This window comes from Echiichthys vipera, assembly GCF_963691815.1.
Source record: "Echiichthys vipera genome assembly, chromosome: 14".
NCBI classification, from domain to species: domain Eukaryota; kingdom Metazoa; phylum Chordata; class Actinopteri; order Perciformes; family Trachinidae; genus Echiichthys; species Echiichthys vipera.
In genome coordinates, this window is record NC_139839.1 from 2,610,813 (window position 1) to 2,627,041 (window position 16,229).

The window sequence follows — 16,229 nt, forward strand, 5'->3', positions numbered from 1 at the left end:
AAATAGCTGAAATGGGCTTTATTTCAACGGTTTAAAAGATTTTTGAGAGTTTCGAGACATCGCGCGTTGCGGTGGACTTTGTGCAAATGAGCAGCGGGCAAGTCGACGCCCCGTCGCTCAAAACTCACCGCCGCGCCACTACCAGAATGCATTGCACGGTGGCTCACATAGACAGTGAGTGGGATACGGAGAAACGATCTCTGTGAAAACGAACCATTTCACCCAGGAGACCGCTGTCTGCATCCCATTCCTCCCGTGCATTCGTGCCCATCCACAATCTTTTCCTATGCTTCACCAAGTGGTACCGACGCAGTACCAACGCAGTACCGACGCAGTTGTGACGCAGTTGTGACGCAGTTGAGAAAGGGCCCTGACATCACGGCAGTATTTTACGAGTTGGGATGAGCACAGGTTGCAATGCCAGTGCATGAATATGGACAAGAAGCCTGATCTTTGATTGAAAAACAAAGACGACCAGCCCTTAAAGGCTGGAGAGCAACACAGCCAGACAGTTAAGTGTTTACAAGTCCCAATTTCTCCACCCTTCTGCCAAAGCACGCCATGCTTACCAGACACCAGTGTGCTGGTTTTAAAGCACAAGGAACGATGCCGGGTTTGAGTCTCGTAGTTTGGAAAAAGGGAAGAGAAGTCACAGAAAAGACAACACCTCGACAGTGCGTTCTCATCGAATCACACAGGTTTTCATACTACGGAGCAGACGGCGGCTCAGCAGAACCGCCGCCGCTAATGTGAGTCAAGAAACACAGACACGAGAAGCTGCGACTGCTGAAGCTCGACAGACGTGGAAACAAACTAATTCTCTTACAAGCAGAGCAACATAGTGTATGCAAGTCAGACACTGAAGAACAATACGGCTGGAGACGAGAGAGACACAAAATCAATACCAGCGAAGACATACTCCCTCTTTCTCTTTCTCTCTCACGCACAAATACACATAAGTGTGATGCCGCGGTGCACATACAGGTATACACACAGCATAAGCAGCAGACTCTTAGGCGCAACACATGAGACCGTCCCTGGCAACACAAAACGGACCTCGATACACATATGTGACGCTTAAAAACATCTATATTATGCTTTATTTTACAGTTTTCATGCCCTCACATGCAGCAGGTTATAAAATATATAGGCTACAACTAATACTTTACTTTAAAAATACATTATTTTAACTTAAATGATGATATGCATCAATTTAAAAATGGAAATGTTTCATGTATGAATCATAATCCTGGTTCTGGTGCAGTTCAATTTACAAGCAATAAGAAAACGCCACAATGAGCAAGAACTGGAGGATTTTCTTAACATTTATTTCCATATTTCATGATGGAGGCTGCAGCTAAGGACACACTACACAGCTGTTAGTAGTTGCAAATATATGTGTATATAAAAAAATAACACTCCTGCTGCACGGGTTATCTGAATTTATAAACTAGTGACATACTTTTGGTGCCAAAGACAATTAAACATGTTAAACAAAATCAAGACTGAACTGATTCGGTTGTTTTTGTCACAGGCTTCCGCTCGTCACCGCAGGTTGTTAAGACGTGTCCAGTTTGTGTCAATCAAACGTGTGACAATGACGATGGAGGTCATCACTGGATTAGCAAGCGAGGGTCTTAAGTGTTCGGACACAATCCAGTCAGACGCGGTGGCGCATGCAGATTCTAACTGGAGCCAAAAGTCATGTAGTGTGTCCCCGGCCTGCACGCAAAAGAAGCTAACGCTGTATCAGCAGCTGTGTTTCCATTCAATCGTCAAGACGGTTTTGATGTAATTGTTGAAAGTTTGCATTAAAAGAAACGATTGGTGCATTTCCATCAAATGGTTTGGGTTGAAAACGTGGGGTTATAGTGAAGCTGGCGCTACAGGTGCGTAATCTGGCAGTAAAGTGTGAGTAGAGGAAGTAGCTATTATCACTGTTACTCATATCAACTCACATTAGTTTATAAATTATAACATTTGTAGCTATAGCTATGATCACCATCAGTGGTATGTCACGCTGTATCGTAGCTGCTATTGCCACGACTCATCATTGATCATGTTTGCCATAATTACTATCATTTTTATATTCTATAACCTCAGCTGTGCTTGCTCCTACTATTCTGCTGTATTAACTGACATAACATATTAGTCATATTCACATTACTATAGATATTATTATAGTTACTGTTACTCTTTGGTTGCTTGCATCTCTGGAAGTGTTTCTGTCTCTCTGTCTTTTGCCTGTCTTTGTCTTTCTCTGTGTCTTTTCTCTCTCTCTCTCTCCTTCTCTCCCTCTCTCCGGTGCAGACAGATGTCCGTCCTCCACAGAGCTGGGTCTGTCTGACGTTCCTGTCTGTTAAAGGGAAGGTTTTCAACGCCACTGTACTCTACGGGGGAATTGTTGGGTCTCTGTAAATCATAAATAAGTCATAGAGCAGGGGTGTCAAAGTGTTATAGTACAGGGCCGTGTGGCTGCAGGTTTTCATTCCAACAAACCAAAAACACACCTGACTCGACTTACTCAATCACCTGAACTGTCTTCACACAGTCGGTTTGTTGGACCAGGTGTGTTTTTGATTGGTTGGAATGAAAACCTGCAGCCACACGACCCTTTACTGGATCACTCTGACACCCATGTCATAGAGTGTGGTCTTTACCTACTCTGTAAAGTGTCCTGAGATAACTGTTGTTATGATTCGACACTGTAAATAAAATGGAATTGAATTGAATTAACGGGAAACAAAACAAGTCAAAGTTTGAATTATTCTTTCATGTTGGTTAGTATCGGAGGTTTCATGCCGTCTGGAGGTGAAAACGTGTTATAATATCCAAGAAGACGCCGGATTTCATCTCCAGAGTTTAATAAAGGTTCATGTACCATAATTTCCGGACTATAAGCCGCTACTTTTTTCCCTCGTTCTGGTCCCTGAGGCGTATACAACGGTGCGGCTTTTCTACGGCTTACGGTAACCAGGGGCGCTCACTACCGAGGATGCGCGAGACCGAGGCAGACATCTGGCGCCAGGTAACGAGAGCAAAACAAAGAGTAGGAGAGCTTCAGCGACAGTTTGCGCGAAGGAAGTGTTCATGCAAACACCCTCAACATGGAAAACAAACGGAGAAGTGCATATGATGCTGCTTTTACGTTAAAGGCAATCGATCTGGCTGTCAAAGAAGGAAATAGAGCTGCTGCACGTACCTGGTTGGTTATTTTGATAACGTAAACGGCCGCGGGACTGCACTTTTACTGCCGTGTTACAGGCGAGCACTTTGTATTACTTTGCACCGTTGTATTATTTGTACTCTGCACGAATGCTGTTCGCCATGTCAAAGATGTGAACGTTTGATTGAATGATTGAAAGATTTATTGTTAATAAATGGGACGCTTTGCGTTCCCAAACAGTCATCTCTGTCCCGACAATCCCCTCCGTGGGAGCAGGAACCCCTATATACTACGGTAATTACACATCAAAACGCCTGCGGTTTATAAATGGAGCAATCTGTATTTTCCCCTAAATTTAGCTGGTGCGGCTTATAGTCAGGTGCGCTTTATAGTCCGGAAATTACGGTACTTTCATTTTGGGATGTATCTGCTTCCTAAACATGTCTTCTTCCAGACTAGTGGAAAGAAACCATCCAAATTGCTCATTGATGTGTTTATTTAGCTTCACTTTGTCTGTTTATATCTGCAGATTTATCTTAAATGGTATCAATGTTAGCACCCAATAATGCTTAATTTGACTATAACATTTCAGAAAACTTGCAATGAAAAGAAAATCGATGTCTTATTGTCAGTATTCAGCTGGGAACGTTTCATTGTGATATGCAGTATATTACCTAATTAACACTTTCTTGAACTCTATTCACTTCTATTCTGTAGTGTGCTGCAAAAATATCATTTTACAATCCATATCTTTAATGCTGTTTTTCTCAAAAGGATTTCTTTCTCTCTCTGAACCATAAACCTCCACTTCAGCAATTCAGTTCAATTCAATTCAATTTTATTTATAGTGTCGAATCATAGCAAAAGTTATGTCAGGACACTTTACAGAGTAGGTAAAGACCACACTCTCTGACTTATTTATGATTTACAGAGACCCAACAATTTCCCCGTAGAGTAGAGTGGCGTTGAAAACCTTCACTATAACAGACAGGAACGTCAGACAGACCCAGCTCTGTGGAGGACGCACATCTGTCTGCACCGGTTGGGGAGGAAGAAAACTTAAGACACCAAACTTTCCAGTTTCATTCCTACCTTTATTCTGAAGGTTTTCACAGAGGGCTTTGTTCCGATATCATTGATAAGCCAGAGCCTCATTTGAATACTTAAAGATAAAATTTCAGAAACCTAGCAATACAATAAAATATAAGTCTTAATGTCAGCAATCAACTGGTGTCATGGTGGTATCTATAAGTTCAAATGTTTGCCCTATTCCCCTGTAGCCATCGCGTGATTGAGGAAGTTGCATGAATGGAAACACCGCCGTTGAGACTTTGTCGCAAACATCCACCGGCTGTAAATGATTTGACGGTTAAACAAAAGTGTCTCTTACCTCGGGGAGATGTCACAGCCCTGCTGCATGAAGGCGCCCAGGGAAAACCAGAGGGAGTTGAAGATGCCAAACTCATTGGGGGGCTGGTCGCTTGGCGGACCGTCGGTGCCCTCCTCGGGCTCCTCGGTGTGCCATTCGTACGGGCTGAAGCGGCTGACCAGGAAGAGCACCACGCTTACGCCGATATAGGCGAACACGATGCACATCCAGATCTCGTAGGCCAACGGGTCCAGGAAGGAGAACACCCCCGGTTTGGATTTCTGGGGCTTCTTGATCATAATGGAAATGCCCAGCGACATGAAGGGCTTGGAGAAATCGATTACTTCCTCCCGGACCAACGTGATAGTCAAAGGGGCCACAGCGATTTCCGCTTTCTGTGGGGATTTGGATGAAAAAAGGCATTTGATCAGCCGTCTGCATGAGAGCAACTCTAAATCCAAATGATGACAGATAAACAAATGCAAATGATGGATCATCTCTCTGAGCGGGGCCGTGCAACAATCAAACATCACTTAGTCACAGATATGATACGCCGAAGGCCAATAGCCAGCCAGCCGCCAGAAAACAAAACAACAATTGCCCCCTTTTCTCTTCTCTTCTCTTCTCTTCAGCTCGTGTCGTCTCATTTGAATTTCTCCCTTGACTGAACAAATCTCAGAGCGATCGAGTTCAGACGGCGGCTGAATACATCGCGGCGTGATCAAGTTAAGACAGAGAAAATAAATTGAAAAATAAATTCTGAAAACCTCTCTAATGCGGAGAGGCTTAGCTGAAACTCGGGGAGCGTCAGCGGGGAGGATAAAATAATGTGTCGGGGAAATATGCTTACAGCACAAACGGGATAGAGCCACCTCTGAGGTCTGCAGCTGCACCGGAAAAGTGCCTCTCTGGCTCGCTGAGAAGCCACAACGCAGATTACAGTCAGTGACTTAGCAACACTCGTGACCTTGTCCGCCTTGGCTTCGGAGCAAAGGGCTTAATATCAGCAAGAATTTAAAGCTTCATTACTGTACGACCGCCTGACACTAACGGAGGCAGAGAAGGGGGGAAAACAGGGGCGAGGGAAAGGAAATGAAAGAGATTTAAGTTCTTTCATCCTCAGCAAAATGCACTAAGATGACAGCCTCAGGGCATTTAGTGTGCGCTGAAATACATGGCAGGTTAAAAGGAGGCAGAGCTTTTGTGGTTAGCGCGGAGCCTTTTTCTTTCTCAGGGAGAGCTGGGGAAGAAATGAATGGTCTCTAAGCAAAAGCCTTAGATGGGGAAAGTGCTGACAGCTTCCATGTCCTCAGACGTTCCCATGAATGCTGCAGAAAAAAATCTGTGCACACACTGGTGCGCGGTATGTACTTTCAAACACACACACACATACTGGTTTTACTGCACTTATGAGGACTGTCCACTGGCATTGTTTTTTCTCCCAAATTTGTCCCAAATTTTGTTACCGGCCGGGATAGTGTCATTGTTTCACCTTGTGAGTCTGTGTGTGTGTGAGTGTGTGTGTGTGTGTGTGTGTGTGTGTGTGTGTGTGTGTCTCATCATTGCAGAATGTGGTCCTGGAATCACCTGCTGTAGTGGGGACTATACCACAGAGGAGGATTTAAGTATTTTGCCTGGTGTTTGTGGACAGATTGTGTCATTGTATAGTCTTATTAACACATACTAATGTTAACAAGCACCTTTTTACCTTATTATCTAACATTTATTACAATAACCTTATTCTTATCAATGTATATTCTTACTTCTTCTTTCTTATAAACTTAAGAAATTGTTAGAAAGGTGTGATTAAAGAACGAAACAATAAAACACTTTTGATCGCGGAGAAGATATCAAAATGTGTTTGATATCAGCTGGATTTAGGCAAACGACCATAAGACAACATGTAAGTAATTTTCATGTCTTCCTTGCACAGCAAAGCTTTTGTACGAGATGTGTTTCTGCTCACAGTGCTTGTGAAAGAGTTGAAAATAGCAGAGAACACAGCTGCACTTTTTGATTCCTCATGGACCGACCTGGTTAGTCTTTACACCACAGTGGGGTGTACTGCTTTATCAGTCCTGACACATCCTCACACCCGCTGCAGCCGACTGCACAGCGAGTTACTGCGACACCAAAGAGGCGAGAAAAATGCCACTTAGCTCATCACAGCCCCCCCCCCCCCCCCATAGCTCAAATATAGCTCAAACGGCAAAGAATGCTTTCTGGGAAAAGTAAACGTAAAGATCAACTAACCGAACATAGATCCAAGTTAAAATTCAGTATAAGGTAGCACTCACACTGTCCTTCCGTACCGTGCCCAAGCACGTTTCACGGGTAAAGTCTAATTTGTTTGACCAGTGTGAGTGCAACCGTACTGAGTCTAGGCGCAGTACGCTTGCCGTCCACGGCCCGTTTGGGCGAGGTGGGCTTTTGTAAAGCACGTTTGTATATGTACAAGCTCGAGCATGCGCACGTGTACGAGCACGAGGCCTACGGCGGTTCTGAGGTCATTTCCTGTGCGCCTGTTGGGACATAGAAAAAAGAAGGAGGGACCATGCGTGGACATTTAAAACAATGGCGGTGAAAGGTTCACGTTGGTGTGATGCGGAGGTGGAGTGTTTACTGCAGATTTGGTCGATGAAAAGATTCAAAAACAGTCGACAAGACGCACAAAAACTCCGAGGTCTACGGAAAGATCTGGAAACAAAGCCACGCATCGCCATGACGTCATCAATGCGTGTGACGTGTTACGGCGTGATGACGTATAGGCAGCAAGAAGCATTCTCCGAGGCCCAGGTAGTGTGAGTACAAACGGGCCTGGAGGGGGGGACAAGGACCCTAAAGCACAGGGCACGGTACGGACGGACAGTGGGAGTGCGTTCAAGTGACTGTTTATTTACTTTGAATGCTTTTCTTCATCTTTAAATCCTGTTTAAAGTACAAGATAACAAACTGTCTTTGCTCACTTTGATATCTTTTCAGTCGATGAATCCCCCAAAAAACACCCCAATACAACCGCGGGCTCGATTCCGCTGCAAGGTCATCCGCAAGAAAGACACCTCACCGCCAAGAAACAAATCATCATCTCAGAGATTCTCTAACGAGCTCCACACCTCTGCTTTTCCTCTTTCAACCCCTCCAAAAACAGCTCAGCTTTAACGCTCCACTACTTTCCCCGCATCACCAGAGACTTTACAATTTCATTTCAGGTGGGTTTAATTATCTACACTGTAAACAACACGCCGGGGCTGTGCTTCAGACGGAGATTAACTCTGCAAGAACTACGGCTTGAACAGAGACTCCTTGTCCAGTTTGTAAAAGCTTTATTCTGCACATAAAAAGACAGTGTTTTATATATTAAACAGTCTTTTTTCACTTGCTGTACATTATTAAATATTAGATCAGGGTCGTTATTCGCCTCAAGTGCAAAGAGAACCAGCATTTTAGTATCATATTTTAGTAAGATGTCTCCGAGATCCAGGCTGTTCTCATGTATTTCTCCTACATAGAACAATGAAAAGTAATGGACTGTCAGTTGTGTGTGTTCCACGTATTGAAAGCAGAAGACGTAGTATAAGAACGAGGCAGGTTGGGGTGGTGGATGGGTCCCAAAACACAGGACATTTCATCCGCAGGGGTCATCCCCCCTTGTCGCTCATGTCCCGGGCGAACTAAGCGAAACCAATACCCATTTTTCTCGTTAACGTTACGAGTAAAACATTTTCTGCTTCGTTACGTCACAGGGGCGGGAAACGGAGGACGTTTTTCTTGTTTAAGCAAATAATGAAGGAAAAAAATGACAAAGATGAAAGAGCTCCCACTTTCAAACACAAAAGTACCAGGAGTGTCTGTGAATGACAGTAAATATTCTCTTCACTCTCCATTTTGAAGTCTATTTTGTTGGTAAATGGATCGTAAGACAACTGGCCTCATTGAAAGGTGTTAAAATCATCCCATGGTCTTTTTCGGCACTTACATACATCAAATAAGCCATCAAGACAGTTTTTTCGTGTATAAACTATTAATGGAGAGTCGCTAACAGCCGGCTAACAGTGATTAGCTGGGGGCAGCACGGTGAAGGCATTCAAAGGTCTTTTTTAACCACTAATGCTGCTGAAAATAACAGCAAACCTCTGCAGCAGCATGAGAAGAGTCCCTACACACAAAACAAAGCACCAATGGGCTCCTTCCTTTGGGATTGACTTTGTAATCCACTTGAATGGACTTTACTATGAGAGGAGCTGGTACAGGGGCCAGTAGGTAAGTCTTTAAAACACTCTGGGTTCACTAACTACATCGTTGCTGCTTCGTTTAATGTTAAGCGACACTACTGTAGAGGTTTTAAAGCCTTCATCTGGAAAAAAAACTGTCTCGATCGCTTATTTGATGCATCTAACTTCGGAAAAAGACCATGGGATGGTTTTGCGCCTGAATTAAACTTTAATCTGCATTTTCATATAAGACGGTTGACGATAAAGGTTAGAAAATAATGAGAACAAAAGGTGAAAGGTACTGCACAGTTGATAACACTGTGAGTTGTTCCTTAGGGTCAGAGCTCATTAAAGTGTTACTCTCTATTCTTCTGAATGCATTTGACTTTGATGACTCATTTCTGGACATTTTTAGCTCTAAGCACCATTAAGACACAATGTTGTTTCTAAATACCATCATGAATATCACTGACAGCCAAATCATTTCTGTCCAAAATAGTGCTTTAGAGAGGTGAGACAGCACTCACTTCCTGTCACCACAAAGTGCAAACAAACAAACGCTCTTACCCCGTACACCAGCTCCCCAACCATGCCGTTCCAGATCTTCGTCTCTGGGTCCCTGGCGCCGTACTTTCCATCCGGAACGATGGAGATTTTGTACTTGATGCCGATGTGTTTGGCGATCTCCGAGGCCAGGTCCACACAGTATCCCTCGTACTGGTCGTTGCCCTCGTACATCTCCCAGTTCTTCTTGAGCATCACATAGGGACCCTCCTACACAAGGGACCATAACGAGTGAACCAGACCGTCAGACAGACAGAGACACGGACATGGGGGCTTGCACAATGGTCAACACACAACAGAATGACAAACAGGAAACTGTAGTTTATTAATACCAACCAGGGTCGAAGTTTAAAGTACCCTGTGGAGGTTTCGCCCGCTAGGAGCGCTAATGGAGCAATGCTAGAATGAATGGCCCCCGTTCAATTAATGCAGCAGCATGGGGGTGGTGCATCTTTGCAGATGGTTTCATGCTTTTTCATTAAAGGACATTTGCAGTAACACCGCTAAAAACATAGAAATGCAGCAGAAGGAGAACACTAGCAAACAGACATGGATGTAAACAACGGTTTTAAATGTTTTAGAAGGCAGGAAATACATTTGGTTATACATTAGGTGTTTTGGGTTAGACTTAACCCTTTTGTATCCGCAACCTAAATGTTGAATTTTGTGGTCTTTGCTGGTAGTGTTCTCTGGACTTGCGTGAACACAAATCTGAGGACATTTTTTAAAATCGGTCAAACCGTGCTTTTCATATTTTGTGGATTTTTGATGTTTCTATAAATCAATAAATGAAATTGTACTGTATAAGATGAGAACCTTTTCATCCTCAGGCTTGGGAGACCCTGATGTAAATGTTGGAAGATTCACATTAAAAAAAAAAGATAGGTAAAGAGAAGATTTTGATGATATAAGGTTAGGGTTAGGGGTTAGGGTTAGGGTAGGGGTTAGGGTTGGGTTAGGGGTTAGGTACAGGGTTAAGGTAAGGGTTAGAGGTTAGGCGTTAAGGGTTAGGGGTTAGGGGTTAAGGGTAAGGGGTTAAGGGTTAGGGGTTAAGGGTAAGGGGTTAAGGGTTAGGGGTTAGGGGTTAAGGGTAAGGGGTTAAGGGTTAGGGTTAGGGGTTAAGGGTAAGGGGTTAAGGGTTAGGTACAGGGTTAAGGTTAGGGGTGAGGTTAGGTACAGGGTTAGGGGTTAAGGTTAGGGTAGGGGTTAGGTACAGGGTTAAGGTAGGGGTTAGGGGTTAGGGTAAGGGGTTAAGGGTTAGGGGTTAAGGGTTAGGGGTGAGGGGTTAAGGGTAAGGGGTTAAGGGTAAGGGGTTAAGGGTTAGGGGTTAAGGGTTAGGGAAAAGTGAGTTTTTCTTATCCTACTATATTTACTCTCTGGGCACATGGGACTACTGTTTTTTTTTCCATATTTTAGGAAAATCTACTCTCTGTAGTGCCATCATGTGTCCAAAGACTAAAGCTAGTATGATTAACTGCCATAACATATAAGTCAAATTCACATTACTACAGATATTATTATAGTTACTGGAAGTGTGTCTGTCTTTGTCTCTCTGCCTCTCTTTCTCTCTCCTTCTCTTCCTCTCTCCGGTGCAGACAGATGTGCGTCCTCCACAGAGCTGGGTCTGTCTGACGTTCCTGTCTGTTATAGTGAAGGTTTTCAACGCCACCTTACTCTACGGGGGAATTGTTGGGTCTATGTAAATCATAAATAAGTCATAGAGTGTGGTCTTTACCTACTCTGTAAAGTGTCCTGAGATAACCTTTGTTATGATTTGGCACTATAAATAAAATTGAATTGAATTGAATCAGAAAACTGCTCTATCTACTGCCATCTATGAACTCATAACAAATTGAATATCAAGGATATTCAGCACAACGACCGCCTGTTTGAACTCCTTCCATCTGGCACGAGTTAAAAACCCTTCTACACCCGTACTTCCAGACTGAGATATAGCTTTTCCCTGGAGCTATAGCTGCACTGAATCAGTCTGCTAAGTGCCCCCCTATAATCTGTCTCTGGGATAACTGACTGTATTACTCCACAGTGACAGCTGCTGTAACTTTTAACCTCAGTGTGCATGAGCAGACACATTCACACACATTATGTTTCCATATTATGTGTTCTGTTCGAGTTATTTGCACAATATAATGTTATAACGTTATTGCGTTCCCTGACTTTATTACTACTTGGATGGTTTTGAATAGGATTTGATTGTTTAAGTTATGGAGAAGGGGCGGGAAAATGCTTTTTTCTTCTTGCACATGTAATATTTATTTTGTTTTTATCTAGTAAATGGACTTTTACAGCGCCTTTCTAGTCTCCTGACTACTCAAGGCGCTTTCACAGTGTTTGTCACATTCACCCGTTCACACAGACATTCACACTAATGGCAGTGGACATCTATAGACCATCTAATCTAACCATTTACACCACATTTACACACCCATGCTCAGCACCGGGAGCAATTCGGTTCAGTGTCTTGCCCAAGGACACTTCGACATGTGGACTCGGGTGGGGGGTGGGGATCGAACCACCAATCTCTCGAATGGAGGACGACCCACTCTGTCACTGTGGTCATTGTGATCTCATTTAGCCAGCTGTTAGCAAGCGTCTTCTATAATACATGTACAAGTTCAAAGTTCCTGCATGGGGGATTTACTTGGACAGAAAGACACGTTGAAATCTCTTTAGGCTGCCTCTGTCACATCTAGTTAATTGTTTGATTTATTTCATTCATTCATTCATTCATCTTCAACCGCTTATCCCGAGGTCGGGGTCGCGGGGGGTGCTGGAGCCGATCCCAGCTGACATCGGGCGTGAGGCGGGGTACACCCTGGACAGGACGCCAGTCTATCACAGGGCACATAGAGACGTACAGAGACAGACAACCATTCACACCTACGGGTGATTTAGAGTCATCAATGAACCGAACACCTGCACGTCTTTGGACTGTGGGAGGAAACCGGAGAACCCGGAGAAAACCCACGCAGACACGGGGACAACATGCAAACTCCACACAGAATTTGTATATTTTGTTTGCTATACGTGAACTGTTCTGTTTTTATTATTGTTACATGTTTGAAATAAAGCTGTACTCATTCACTGTTCATACACACAGCTACAAATAATGAATGCACTGTCATTGGTTTGTAATCCACATATTTATTACTGTAAAATTACGTCCAGAGCAAAGAAGGAAATCAGGTGACGTAGTAAAAGAGTGCCAAACTCCACTTAGGGAGGAGGGTCCCAAAACCCAGGACTTTCACCGGCGTTCATGTCCTGGAAGTACTAAGAAAAGATCTTTTTGCTCGTCCTTACCAAGTCCTTTGGTTCCTAAACTTTACCAAACATGACCATAGTGATCAACTTCCTGTCGCCATTTGCAGCGTTAAAAGAACGTCACATTTTTTAAGATATCAAACGAATTTATGTGCATGACTTTTCGTATCCGACAAACCTGTTGATGAAAACACGTTGCGTGATGATGTTTGCGGTCTCACTTAGCCAGCTGTTAGCGAGCGTCTTTTATAATACATGTACGGGTTCAAAGTTCCTGCGGGATTTACTGAGACAGAAAGACACGTTGAAACCTCTTTAGGCTGCCTCTGTCACATCTAGTTAATTGTTTGATTTATTTGATGTTAGCTTTATTTTTATTTGACTAACGTTAGCTTATTGTTACTTTGACCCTTTCCCATCTTTGTATTGGAACTGTTGCACAATCATTTCCCTAGGGAGGTTCATAGATGACTCTAAATCACCCGTAGGTGTGAATGGTTGTCTGTCTCTGTTCGTCTCTATGTGTCCTGTGATAGACTGGCGTCCTGTCCAGGGTGGACCCCGCCTCACGCCCCTATGTCAGCTGGGATCGGCTCCAGCCCCGCGACCCTTGCGACCCCAATGAATGAATGAATAAAGCTTCTTGAATCTTGAACCTTGAACCACAGACCGTATTTCAGGCATCTAACTAAAAAAAAATCATTGACGAGGGGATTGAAGTACAAAAACTACTCACTTCCTGGTTTCATGACTTATTCTTGGAGCACTCTACATTATTATTATTATCATTATTATTATTACTTAGTTTCGGTAGAATAACAAAAATCCTCAAAGTGTTGATGCATGATACACAGAGACTCAAAGAGAAGGGAGGAAAGTCTGACTAAGCAGAAACGGAGGGGGACATAAAGCTGAAGGGAAGAGAGAAATGAGCTGCAGTCAGACTGAATGACTTAATACCTAAAACCAGCCTGACTTGACTTGAACACTCACAGTAATCAGGGGTGGCTACATCAGTGTGTTGTAGATCATCAGATTCACAAGTGATCGAAATGTAAACCTCACCTGATAAAGAACGGGAGCAATTTATTTCTGAGATGCGTTTGCTTGACATTGCCCCGGGGCCAAAGCAAGGTAAACTAAAGCGACTCCTCAGCGGGGAGAGAGTGCAAATGCTCGTCTGAGCCCGCGGCACAACCGAGCGCTACTGTGAAACATGACTGAGCTGTGCAGGTTCATGTCAAAGATAAGACATCAAGAATCTGACATCTGTGTTTCACAACAAATAAAAAGTGTCAATATGATAATAGAGTGGTGTTTAAGCTCAGTCAGAACTTATGATGCATGTAATCTTTATAAACAGGACACGATTTGGGGTAGCTGAAGAAGTCTGAGTCCTGTCACTTTGAGCACGCATGCACGTAAAGTCTGTATGGAGAACAGCAGAGAACATTCATGTGCAGATTTCGTTTATAGAGACGTTGACTCTCAACTCCATGTCTATTCTCAAATCTCAAGTTCCTTATTGGACCGTAAACAATGGCCGCCGCTCGGAAGAGGAAGTCTTGAGCTAGATATCCGCTGGCTACACCTGAACGTCCAAAATATTAGCAATCGTCCCCGTAGACTTAAATGTCGTGCATGCATTAATTATAAGAACGATAACCGGATAAGCAAAATCCTCACAGTAACATGATCAGAGAGCCAGATTAACCGGCTATCCGTTCATTAAGTCTGATGTTACATCCTTTTAAAATACTATTGTTTGGGTCTAAATGCTCCGTTAAACGAAACCAACAACAGCCACCGAATCCTTGCACCTTTTTTACGACCTTCAGCGAGACGCCATTTCATCTATAGAAATGTTCCTGTAACCTGTTCAAAGAAAGGGGACCACGGCACTGCGGCATTAGAGAAAACCGAGGCCAGTACCGTGTAATAGTACTTTGAGAGGATGTTACGTTTAAACAGTACGCAACCAACGTATGCACGTTAAATTAGGTCAAAGCCCCCACCACAGCGACTTCCTGGTTGATCCAATATGGAAGTGCAAAAACTGCAGTTCTCTGAGTGTCCACTAGGGGCAGGTTTCATAACAGAGCAGTTTCTCATTGACCCCCATGTTAAACAGGCCGTTTGCACAGCATCATTAAACTTGTTTAAGTCATTCTAGTCTGTATGTTTAGGTCATATCTCCATGACAACACTGACGGGGGTGATTTTTTTGTACCTGGCTAGTTTTTATTTTATGGGAGGTTAAAGTTTATGAATAATTAGGGGCGTGGCCTCTTGAGTGACAGCTAGCCTCTGGCACTCACTTCTCTTCAGAGGTAAACGTCAGCCAGATGGATGTACGCCCCTCCCCCCCACTTCACATACATGCCCTTCTTTGGTAAGAGGAAATGAGGCGGGGTCAAAGTCTGACAAGATGGCGACTCCCGTAGGCGAGGACGACTGGATCAAGTTGAGAGATCGGACCTCGACGGAGACGCTACGTCCATTTTTTATACATTCTGTGGTGTCCAGGTTAAAGCCACGTGTCTGTTTGATTCATACATCCACCCCGACCTCCACCCTACATGGACTTTTTGCTTCATACTACGCCATCTCACAGGTGCCTTGTGCGCTGCGGTGAGACGCTGGCAGAGCTGACGTATTTTGAAGTGTTGGAAGTGAGAACGGACTGGTTTTCTTCTGCTAACAGCTCAATAAAAATGGAATTCACAAGACGCTTTTAATGAAGCTCGACCATTTTAACGATGAAGGCTTAATTTACAAGTTGATCTCCGCAGATGTTTTGGATGCATTTCAGAGGGAAAACAACCCCTAATCTGTGTGATTTATGATCGCAGGGTGGATGACAGCGCTGGCAGCCGGAGGAGCAGAGGGAGTGGCAGAGCTAAAGGATGCAGTCAGTGTTTCTGGCACGGGAAGAGAGCGGCGCTCGGCGAGGTCTTCACAGAGAAAGGCCAGCAGGGCTGACAGACTGGTCAATAATCCCGACCACACCGCCTCACCCGCTGCCTAATGAGACTAATTAAACATGCCGTTAAAAGAACACACCCGTGCACTACAGGGCCCACTCTGTCACAAATCCATACACACGTACGTCAGGGTACATACGCAAACACACGTACATGTGCATGTACATGGATTTTCAGACAATAGGTCCCTGGACACCAACGTTTGTTCTCCTTAACTCTGAGTCTTTATGCACCTGTTTTAAACCTGTTTTACTCTGTAGAATTATTATTAAGACACAGTTTATATTTATTTTGTCGCTTTTTGTTGGTGTTTTGGTCTCTTTGTGGTCATTTTTAGTCTATTTATAGATCATTTGCATATTTTTATATTGGTTATGGTTCCTTCATAGTTGTTTTATCTTTCTTTGTGGTCATTTTGAGTCTCTTTGTAGTCGTTTTATGTCTCTCTGTGGTCATTTTGCATCTCTTTGTAGTAGTTTTTTGTGTCTTTGTTGTCATTTTGCATCTCTTTGCAGTCGTTTTATGTCTCTCTGTGGTCATTTTGAGTCCCTTTTTAGTAGTTTTTTGTGTCTTTGTTGTCATTTTGCATCTCTTTATAGTATTTTATGCTTCTTCGTGGTTGTTTTGCATCTCTTTTGGTCAATGTGTGT

General features: G+C 43.6%; 1 protein-coding gene across 1 annotated transcript in view; it reads right to left on the bottom strand.

Annotated features, from left to right (window-relative positions):
* The window catches only part of LOC310957103 (glutamate receptor 4), a gene marked incomplete at both ends in the record, with an annotated part of 140,662 nt that overhangs the window by 22,237 nt on the left and 102,196 nt on the right, over nucleotides 1-16,229 (bottom strand). The window contains 2 exons of the mRNA XM_083927534.1: nucleotides 4,557-4,930; nucleotides 9,314-9,520. Of these exons, the coding sequence (XP_083783660.1) occupies nucleotides 4,557-4,930; nucleotides 9,314-9,520 (581 nt within the window). The remainder of the gene's footprint in view (nucleotides 1-4,556; nucleotides 4,931-9,313; nucleotides 9,521-16,229) is intronic.